Source organism: Hylobates moloch, unplaced genomic scaffold (assembly GCF_009828535.3).
Source record: "Hylobates moloch isolate HMO894 unplaced genomic scaffold, HMol_V3 SCAFFOLD_72, whole genome shotgun sequence".
NCBI lineage: Eukaryota > Metazoa > Chordata > Mammalia > Primates > Hylobatidae > Hylobates > Hylobates moloch.
This window is the reverse complement of record NW_026652347.1, coordinates 129,139-140,107: the sequence shown is the minus strand read 5'-3', so window position 1 is coordinate 140,107 and position 10,969 is coordinate 129,139. Positions and strand designations below refer to the sequence as shown.

The window sequence follows — 10,969 nt, the reverse complement described above, 5'->3', positions numbered from 1 at the left end:
AAAAAAAAAAAAAAAAAACCAACAACAACAACAAAAAAAAACAAAAAACAAGGGCCAGGCATGGTGGCTCATGCCTGTAATCCCAGCACTTTGGGAGGCCCAGGTGGGCAGATCACGAAGTCAAGAGATCAAGACCATCCTGGCCAACATGGTGAAACCGCCCCCTACCCCGTCTCTACTAAAAATACAAGAATTAGCTGGCGTGGTGGTGCACGCCTGTAGTCCCAGCTACTCGGTAGGCTGAGGCAGGAGAATCACTTGAACCCAGGAGGCAGAAGTTGCAGTGAGCCGAGATCGCGCCACTGCACTCCAGCCTGGCGACAGAGCAAAACTCCGTCTCAAAAACAAAACAAGAAACGGAAAGAAAAGAAAGAGCTTGCAGGGGGTGTGAGAGCAGGGAGCAGGCCCTTTCTAGCTGCAGGGCTGAGAGGTCCACGCAGCCACTCACCTTGAAGTAGCTGCCTGCAGGGTGGAGGCACCCACACTGGGAGTGACGTATGCACTCGAGGCCACTGAGGACGAAGCCCGGACTGCATTCACAGGCCTCCATGCACCGGTCTGAGCAGAACATGCTAGAGAATCCTGAATGGCAGGTGTCAGGGCATGGCTTCGCACACAGGGAGTACTTGCTGTTGGGCGGGCAGGCCATTGCTGGTGGAGGGAGAAGCTTGGGTGAGAAGGAGACGAACAAGCCATGGGGCCGGGTGGGAAACAGGAAGGACACGTTCGGAAGGGTCCCAGCTCCAGGCTTCTGGCCAATCTCGAGAAGAGAGAGTGACTGTGAGAAGCTTCCCCAAGGAGACTGCTGGGTCCCTGGGGCTGCAGGGCCAGCAGTAAGGCGCCTGCCCTGAGAGCCTTAGATAGACCTATGGCGGGAGCAGACGGACCCACAGCTGGCAGCGCTGCTGTGTAGACATGCCCCAGGTGAGCTGTTGGCCTGCAGGGGACCGGGGCCATCTGTGAGGTCTGAGTCAGGGGACAGACCTGCCCTAAAGCAGCTTCCCCAAAGAGCTGGGCCACACCAGGAGCTGGGAGGCAGCCACGTTGCCTCCTCTGCCTAGGGCCTGTACCGTGTGCCTGCGTGGGATGACTTGGGCTGCACAGAAACACTTTTTTTTTTTTAAAAGACAGAGTTTCGCTCTCGCTGCCCAGGCTGGAGTGCAGTGGCGCAATCTGTGCTTACTGCAACCTCCATCTCCAGGGTTCAAGCGATTCTCCTGCCTCAGCCTCCCAAGTAGCTGGGATTACAGGCGCCCGTTGCCACACACAGCTAATTTTTGTATTTTTATTTATTTATTTATTTATTTATTTATTTATTTATTTATTTATTATTTTTATTATTTTTTGAGATGGAGTCTCACTCTGTCACCCAGGCTGGAGTGCAGTGGTGCAATCTCGGCTCACTGCAACCTTCACCTCCCAGGTTCAAGCGATTCTCCTGCCTCAGCCTCCAGAGTAGCTGGGACTACAGGCATATGCCACCATGCCTGGCTAATTTTGGTATGTTTAGTAGAGACGGGGTTTCAGTGTGTTGGCCAGGCTGGTCCCGAACTCCTGATCTCGTGATCCACCCGCCTCGGCCTCCCAAAGTGCTGGAATTACAGGTGTGAGCCACCGTGCCCGGCCTCTCCCCTGAGTTTGGCACAACTCACGGCAGAAGTGGGGTTCCCTCCAGGGCTTCACGGCGTGGCCTGCGTCCTGGCAGGTGGCGGTCATGGTGGACATGTGTGTGCATAGCAGGTGCTGCAGCCCCTGGAATCTGCACATATCAAGCATGCAGCTGTCGAGAAAGGAAGTGGCCTTCACGTGCAGCAGGCATGTCCTGAGGGGAAAGACCAAGTCAGGGGGAATGGGGTGGACGGGGGTAGAGCCTTGGAGGAGCCCAGGTGCCAAGCACCGCCCCTGTGTGACCCTGCCTGCCCTCCTTCATACTCAAATGGGCCATGAGTGTCGACCAGCCGTCCACAGAACCCTGGCCCCGACATGCTGCTCTGCAGAGATGAATCACAAGACGGGAGATTCACCACCTGGTACTTCTGACACCTTCAAGAGACCCACCCCAAATGCCCTAAAGACAAAGGCTCACTTCCAGCTCAGCCCTAATCCAGCAGGCAGCAAGGCTGGCAGGCCGGGACTGGCAAACCAGCCTGTCAGCTGGGAAACCCCTCCCAGAAGATGTTTGAACACCGAGCCCCGGCCAGGCACTGTGGGAGGCCAAAGCAGGGAGAATCACTTGGGCCCAGGAGTTCCAGGCCAGCCTGGGTAACACAGTGAGATCCCATCTCTTTAAAAATAAATATGAAATTAGCTGGGTTTGGTGGTGCACATCCATAGCCCCAGCTACTCAGGAGGCCGAGGTGAGAGAATCAGTTGAGCCCAGGAGTTGGAGGCTGCAGTGAGCTGTGATTGAACCACTGCACTCCAGCCTGGGTGACAGAGCAAGGCCCTGTCTCTAAAAACAAACAAACAAACAAACAAAAAAGAATATTGAGCAACTGAAAGAACAACTTGAAGTCTCCAGGGTAGAGAGGAGAAAGGGGCAATGCCAGTCATTTTTTAAAGGGAGGGCACAGGCTGGGTGTGGTGGTGATGCCTGTAATCCCGGCATTTTGGGAGGCCAGGGCAGGTGAATCACCTGAGGTCAGGAGTTCGAAACCAGCCTGGCCAATGTGATGAAACCCCGTCTCTACTAAAAATACAAAAATCAGGCAGGTGTGGTAGCATGTGCCTATAATCTCAGCTACTTGGGAGACTGAGGCGTGAGAATCACTTGAGCCCAGGAGGCAGAGGTTTCAGTGAGCTGAGATTGCACAACAACTACACTCTAGCCTGGGTGACAGAGCAAGACTCCATCTCAAAAAAAAAAAAAAAAAGTTGGGGAGGGCCTGCAGCCTGGTCAACATAGTGAGACCCCCCATCTCTACCAAAAAATTTTGTTAAAGTTAACTGGGCATGGTATAGTCCAAGCTACTTGAGAGGCAGAGAAGGGAGGATTGCTTGAGCCTAGGAGTTTGAGGCTGCAGTAAGCCATGATCGTGCCATCGCACTCCAGCTTGGAAGACAGAGGGAGATCCCATCTCAAAAAAAAAAGGGGGGGTTGGGGGAAGGCTGGGCGTGGTGGCATGGTGGCTCATGCCTGTAATCCCAGCACTTTGAGAGGCCAATGCAGGCGGATCACTTGAGGCCAGGAGTTTGAGACCAGCCTGGCCAACAGGGTGAAACCTCATCTCTACAAAAATACTAAAATTAGCCAGGCGTGGTGGCGGGCGCCTGTAAGCCCAGCTACTTGGGAGGCTGAGGCAGGAGAATTGCTTGAGCTTGGGAGGCGGAGGTTGCAGTGAGCTGAGATGGCACCACTGCACTCCAGCCTGAGCAACAGAAGGAGACTCCATCTCAAAAAAAAAAAAAAAAAAAAAAAAAAATGAGAGTTCCAGGAAGGGGACAGAACCCTCCCCGGACCCTGGTGGGAGGGCTCCTTGCTCACTCCTGGTCCTCGTCCTGGTCCGTCTGCCAGCTGTTCCCTAGCTCCTCCTTGTCTCCTGCTGGGCTGCCGTCCGACTTCAGGTGGTCATTGTCACTGTTGCCATCATAGTTCCCACACAAACCACAGAGTTTGCCAGAGTAGGTGCTGGGGGAACAGGAGAGGAGCGGGCATTAATGGAGAGAAGAAGCCTCGGTCCTCGAGGGGCAGTGGCAGAGAAGGCAAGGAGCTGGGGTCCCAAAACAGAGGGCGTGGGGAGGATGAAAAGGTGCGGAATGGACAAGAGGACCCCATGGCCCTCCCCCAAGCCTCCTTCCCCTCTGTTCATTGTTCAGCCACAGCAAACGCCTTGCTGGCCCTAAAACACTCTCACCTTATTTATTTATTTATTTTTATTTTATTATCCTTTTTTTCAGATGAAGTCTCTCTCTGTCACCCAGGCTGGAGTGCAGTGGCGCAATCTCGGCTCACTGCAACCTCCGCCTCCCGGGTTCTAGCCATTCTCCCGCCTCAGCCTTCCGAGTAGCTGGGATTACAGGCACACACCACCACGCCCAGCCAATTTTTTTGTATTTTTAGTAGAGATGGGGTTTCACCATGTTGGCCAGGCTGGTCTCGAGCTCCTGACCTCAGATAATCTGCCTGCCTCGGCCTCCCAAACTGCTGGGATTACAGGTGTCAGCCACCGTGCCTGGCCAAATTATTTATTTATTTATTTATTTATTTATTTATTTATTTATTTATTTATTTTAGAGATAGGGTCACCCTCTGTGGCTCAGGCTGGAGCACAGTGGTGCAATCTCAGCTCACTGCAGCCTCCAACTCCTGGGCTCAAGCAATTCTCCCACCTCAGCCTCCTGAGTAGCTGAGACTACAGGCAAGTACCACCACGATAAGCTAATTTTTTTTTTTTTTTTTTGAGACGGAGTCTTGCTCTGTCGCCCAGGCTGGAGTGCAGTGGCGCAATCTCGGCTCACTGCAAGCTCTGCCTCCCGGGTTCACGCCATTCTCCTGCCTCAGCCTCTCCGAGTAGCTGGGACTACAGGCGCCCGCCACTACGCCCGGCTAATTTTTTTGTATTTTTAGTAGAGACGGAGTTTCACCGTGGTCTCGATCTCCTGACCTCGTGATCCGCCCGCCTCAGCCTCCCAGAGTGCTGGGATTACAAGCGTGAGCCACCGCGCCCGGCCAGCTAATTTTTTTTAAAAGACAGGATCTCACTATGTTGTCCAGGCTGGTCTGGAACTCCTGGGCTCAAGTGATCCTCTTGCTTTGGCCTCCCAGTGTGCTGAGATTATAGGTGTAGGCCACCATGCCTGGCTAATATTTAAATTCTTTTGTGGAGATAGGGTCTCACTATGTTGCTCAGGCTGGTCTGGAACTCCTGGCCCCAAGGGATTCTCCCGCCTCAGCCTCCCAAAGCGCAGGGCTACAGGCGGGAACTCCTGCACCTGGCCTCTATAAAGTATTTTTATAAAGTCTTTCTTTCGCCGGGCACAGTGGCTCACCCCTGTAACCCCAAGACTTTGGGAGGCCGAGGCAGGAGGATCACCTGAGGTCAGGAGTTTGAGACAAGCCTGGCCAACATGGTGAAATCTCGTCTCTACTAAAAATACAAAAATCATCCGGGCGTGGTGGTGCACGCCTGTAATCCCAGCTACTTGGGAGGCTGAAGCAGGAGAATTGCTTGAACCTGGGAGGCAGAGTTTGCAGTGAGCCGAGATAGCACCACTGCACTCCAGCCTGGGGAACAGAGCGAGAGATCCTGTCTCAAAAAAAAAAAAAAAAAAAAAAGAAGAAGAAGAAGAATCTTTCTTTCCCTTGTTTCATCCATCTGGGGAGCCACTCTTCCTTCGAGAATGGGACCAAGTGACTGTCCTTCTGAAAGCCTCCAGAACTCACTAGTGCTCCTCCTAGCACATTCCCAAAGCATGTACATCCATCCTGCTATCTATCACATGCCCCGAAACCATTTTCTCCTGTCTCCTGGTCCAAAGGGATCCCCACTTAAGCAGAGTGCTTCCCACCCATCAAGAGATGCATAAAGGATCAAGTAGTGGTGCCAGGGATGGAAGAGGTGTGGGCAGGGTGGGCAGCAGGAAGAAGAGGCAGCAGGAAGAAGTGGCAGCTGCCTGGCCGGGACACTGCCTTACCTGGACACAGTAACATACAGCTGCTGGTCACCATCCCATCTCACCCGCAAATCGACCTCCGTCTGCAGCTCCACAAATCGCCCGCTTGCACCCAGGAAGACGCCTTTAGAGGGTATGGCTGGGAGAGTAACTCGTTGACCCTCAACCTGGAAGGCAGGGCAGAGGCAAGAGACAGACAGACAGATCTGCGGGTCAAGGAGGACCCCAGCAGACTTTCATTTCCATAGCTGGAAGGCAGGACACCATCCACAGCTGCCTAACAATCTTACCCACCAGGAGTGGACTGGAGCTTCCTCATCACTGTTTTGTTTTTGTTTTTGTTTTTAAGAGACAGTGTCTTATATGTTGCCCAGGCTGGAGTGCAATGGTGCAATCACAGCTCACTGCAGCCTCAACCTCCTAGGCTCCAGCAATCCTCCCACCTCAGCCTCTGGAGTAGAGGGGACAACATGCAAGTGCCACCACACCAGGCTAAGTTTTTCTATTTTTTAAGAGACAGGTTCTTGCTATCTTGCCCAGGCTGGCTTCAAACTCCTGGCCTCAAGCAATCCTCCCACTTTAGCCTCTCAAGGAGCTGGGATTGCAGGCCACTGTCTTGTTGAACCCCATCCATGGAAGAGTTCAGGGCTTGGAGGGGTCGGCCAGGACACACAGTCAGACCCTGCAAGGATGGTGGGGGTGGAATGGGGCTCACCAGAGTGCGTCTGCCCTTAAGCAAGGTGACGGTGGTCGCGGGCAGGGTCACGTAGACTTTGCTCAGGCAGGACACGCCCTCCTGTCCCTGCTCCTCGTTCTTGGCTGTCACTCTGAAGAATGGGTCTGGGTGGGGAGAGGAATGAAGAGAGCCCAGTGGCTCATTTCTGAACATCTGCCGCGAGCAGTGCCCTGAGCCCTGTGCCACAGGGAGAGATTAGTGCCACCAAGACACTGGCACCAAAGTCCAGTAGGGGAGGCCAGATCCACACAGGAGCAGACCACGACTGCCTCTTCCAGAAGAGCCTGCAGCCGCAGCGTGTCTGTCTCCATTCAGCGGCTGGAACATCCTCCAGGGCATCTGTGCTCCCTAACCACTGCCTTTGTTTTTTTTTTAAACTTCATTTATGTATGTATTTATTTATTTTTCGAGACAAGGTCTCACTTTGCTACCCAGGCTGGAGTGCAGTGGTGTGATCATAGCTCACTGCAGCCTCCAGCTCTTGGACTCAAGCGATCCTCCTGCCTCAGCCTTTCAAGTAGTTGGGACTATAGGTGTGTCCCACCACACCCAGCTGATTTTTTAATTTTTTTTTTTTTTTTTTTAGATGGAGTTTTGCTCTTGCTGCTTAGGCTACAGTGCAGGAGTGCAGTGGCTCGATCTCGGCTCACTGCAACCTCCGCCTCCAGGGTTCAAGTGATTCTCCTGCCTCAGCCTCCCGAGTAGCTGGGATTACAGGCGCCTGCCACCATGCCTGGCTAACTTTTTATGTTTTTAGTAGAGACAGGGTTTCACTATGTTGGCCAGGCTGGTCTCAAACTCCTGACCTCAGGTGAACCACCCACCTTGGCTTCCCAAAGTGTTGGGATTACAGGCATGAGCCACCGAGCCCGGCCTTATTTTTAATTTTTTTTTTTTTTTCGTGGAGATGAGAGTCCTGCTGTGTTGCCTAGGCTGGTCTCAAACTCCTGGATTCAAGTGATCCTCCTGCCTCAGCCTCCCAAAGTGCTGAGGTTACCAGTGTGAGTCACTGTTCCTGGCCTTCAACCCTCACCTTACAGAAGAACTTGCTCCTATTTTGCCTCTTCTCCCATCTGCACCCTGCCCCTTCCTGCCACCCACCGTGCCCCATGCCCAGCAGCGATGCCCACAGACCCTCCCCCCAGGCCGCGGAGGCATCTCCAGGGCCTACCTGTTGAGTTGCCACAGGGCTGAGCCAAGATGTAAGTGCACTTCCCCATGAAGCCAAAGTGCTTCCCGTCAAAGGTGACATAATGAGGGTCTCCGTAGACCACGCAGGTGGCAGTGCCTGCTGGGAGGAGGAAGGAGAACAGGCAAAGCTGCTTCTGTGGCTCCTCCAGGCTGGACCCCACATGCCGGCCCACCCGCTGCCCGGTGGCAGGCCCCCGTTCCTCTGCTCAAGCGAGGGATTGGGATCCTGGTGTCACATCTACTCCAACAGGCTGGCAGGTGGGGACAGCATGGGGAGGGGCTCTCACCGTAGCGGTGGCATCCGTACTGGCCATTTTTAAGCTGGCACACGGTGTGTGTCCTGCACTGAGAGATCTGGCACTCGACCCGACTGCCTGGCCAGCAGCGGCAATGTTCTGTGCAGTTGGGGCTGAACCATTCTGCCCCAGGCTGGGAGAAAGGGATGTGAGGTCACACAGTCATATAGCTCCTAGAGTACTTCTCCCTTTGCTTTTCTTTTTCATTTTTATATTTATTTATTTATTTATTTGAGATGGAGTCTCGCTCTGTTGCCCAAGCTGGAGTGCCGTGGTGCAATCTCAGCTCACTGGAACCTCCACCTCCCGGGCTCAAGCAATTCTCCTGCTTCAGCCTCCCAAGTAGCTGGGACTACAGGTGCCCACTACCATGCCCAGCGAATTTTTTTGTATTTTTTGTACAGATGGGGTTTCTCCATGTTGGCCAGGCTGGTCTCGAACTCCTGACCTCAGGAGATCTGCCTGCCTTGGCTTCCCAAAGTGCTTGGATTACAGGCATGAGCCACTGTGCCCGGCCCTTCTTTTCCTTCCTTCCTTCCTTCCTTCCTTCCTTCCTTTCCTTCCTTCCTTTTTTTCTTCCTTCTTTCCTTCCTTCCTTTTTTTCCTTCCTTCCTTCCTTTTCCTTCCTTCCTTCCTTCATTCCTTCCTTCCTTCCCTTCCTTCCTTCTTTTCTTTTCTTTTTTTTTTTTGATGGAGTCTCACTCCATCGCCCAGGCTGGAGAGCAATGGCATGATCTTAGCTCACTGCAATCTCTGCCTCCCAGGTTCAAGTGATTCTCATGCCTCAGCCTCCTGAGTAGCTGGGATTACAGGCACCCACCACCATGCCCAGCTAATTTTTGTATTTTTAGTAGAGACGGGGTTTCACTATGTTGACCAGCCTGGCCTCGAGCTCCTGACCTCAGGTGATCCACCCGCCTCAACCTCCCAAAGTGCTGGGATTACAGGCTTGAGCCTCCGCACCTGGGTGTTCTTCCTTTCCCTACGCCATGCCTGGGAGAGAGGCTGCTCTCCCATGCAGACCCGACCTTCCTCATGTGATTTCTCTCCCCACCACCTACTTGATACTCCCACCACGACAGCACATTTGCACGTGCTTTTCTCTCCCCCCAGAATGCTCTTCTCTCCTCCCACTTGTTTTTGTTTTTGTTTTTTAAGAGACAGGGTCTCACTCTGTTGCCCAGGCTGGAGTGCAGTGGTGCAATCATGGCTCACTGCAGCCTTGACCCCCTGGGCTCAAACCATCCTCCTGTCTCAACATCCCAAGTATCTGGGACTACAGGCACATGCCACCATGCCCGACTTTTTTTTTTTTTTTTTGGAGAGATGGAGTCTTGCTATATTGCCTAGGCTGGTGTTGAATTCCTGAGCTCAAGTGACCCTCCTGCCTTGGCATCCCAAAATGCTGGGATTACAGGCGTGAGCCACCGCACCCAGCCTTATGTCTGTCTTTTTTTTTTTTTTTTTTTTCTGAGATGGAGTCTCACTCTGTCACCCAGGCTGGAGTGAAGTGGCATGATCTTGGCTCACTGCAACCTCCGCCTCTGGTTCAAGCGATTCTCATGCCTCAGCCTCCCGAGTAGCTGGAATTACAGGTGTGCACCACCACGCCTGGCTAATTTTTGTATTTTTAGTAGAGACTTGGTTTCTCCATGTTGGCCAGGCTGGCCTCGAACTCCTGACCTCAGGTGATCCACCCGCCTTGGCCTCCCAAAGTGCTAGGATTACAGGCATGAGCCACCGCACCCAGCCAATATCTGTCTTTACCCAACATCTTAGCCCTCCCATGAGTGCTCTCATTCAATAAATACTTGCTGAATGAAGGAGTAAACCAAGACCCCAGGTGTCTCTCTGAATCTGAGAGCATTATGAGGGCAAGGACCACAACCTATTCGTGGCGACCCCAATGCCAGGTGAGTAGAAAGTACTAAGTAGGCTGGGTGCGGTGGCTCACCACAGTAATCCCAGCACTTTGGGAGGCTGAGGTGGGAGGATGGGTTGAGCCCAGGAGTTCATAGACCAGCCTGGGCAACAGAGCCAGACCCCATCTCTACCAAAAAAAAAAAAAAAAAAAAAAAACCCAAAAAACAAAAAAAAAAACACCTTTGAAGAAAGTACTAAATAAACATTTGTTGAATGCATAAATTAATCTATTAGAAGTGAATACAGCCAGGCACAGTGGCTCACGCCTGTAATCCCAACACTTTGGAAGGCTGAGGCAGGCTGATCACCTGAGGTCGGGAGTTCAAGACCAGCCCGACTAACATGGAGAAACCCCGTCTCTACCAAAAATACAAAATTAGTTGGGCGTGGTGGCACATGTCTGTAATCCCAGCTACTCGGGAGTCTGAGGCAGGAGAATCGCTTGAACCTGGGAGGCAGAGGTTGCAGTGAGTGGAGATGGCGCCATTGCACTCCAGCCTGGGCAACAAGAGCAAAACTCTGTCTCAAAAACAAACAAACAAGCAAACAAACAAACACGGCTAGAATGGTTTTTGCATCAATAGAGGACTGTGAGTGAATAGTTTGTTAAAAAAAAAAAAAAAAAGTGAATACATGCCTCCTAGGGCAGAGGGAAGAGCTTCTTGGTGCCAATGGTTGTGACAGATCTTTCTGCCCAGGCTGTGGCTGAAGCTAATCTCAGCAGCAACTCAGAGAGACCCAAGAGACTGGTTAAAGGGGGCAGGGGAAAGAAATAATAGTCCCGAAAGGGACAAGCAGAAGCTCTGATGTCAATGGTAAGAACACTTGGAGCTGAGAAGAGGCTCTGGACATTAATGAATAGCTTAACGTACTTTTTTTTTTTTTTTTGAGACAGGGTGTCACTCTGTCGCCCAGGCTGGAGTGCAGTGGCACAATCATAGCTCACTGCAGCGTCAGACTCCCGGGCTCAAGCAATCCCTCCACTTCGGCCTCCTAGAGTGTTGGGATTACAGGTGTGAGTCACCACGCCGGGCCCTTTAATGCACTTTTAATTAATAGGTTGCATATATTTATCATAAATTGCTAATGATAATAATTAACACTTACTAAGTAATTGTATGTGTTAGGACTTAATTTCTTTTTTTTTAATTAATTTTTTTTTGCACACAAAACAAACATTTTCTAAAAATACATACAAACAAAAAGATGC

At 52.0% G+C, this 10,969-nt stretch overlaps 1 protein-coding gene across 1 annotated transcript in view; it reads right to left on the bottom strand.

The window, feature by feature from the left end:
- The window catches only part of LOC116463862 (zonadhesin-like), a 62,115-nt gene that overhangs the window by 30,691 nt on the left and 20,455 nt on the right, over positions 1-10,969 (bottom strand). The window contains 8 exon segments of the mRNA XM_058434891.1: positions 449-651; positions 1,653-1,822; positions 1,933-2,043; positions 3,485-3,628; positions 5,635-5,780; positions 6,329-6,453; positions 7,521-7,640; positions 7,828-7,969. Coding sequence (XP_058290874.1) covers positions 449-651; positions 1,653-1,822; positions 1,933-2,043; positions 3,485-3,628; positions 5,635-5,780; positions 6,329-6,453; positions 7,521-7,640; positions 7,828-7,969 — 1,161 coding nt within the window.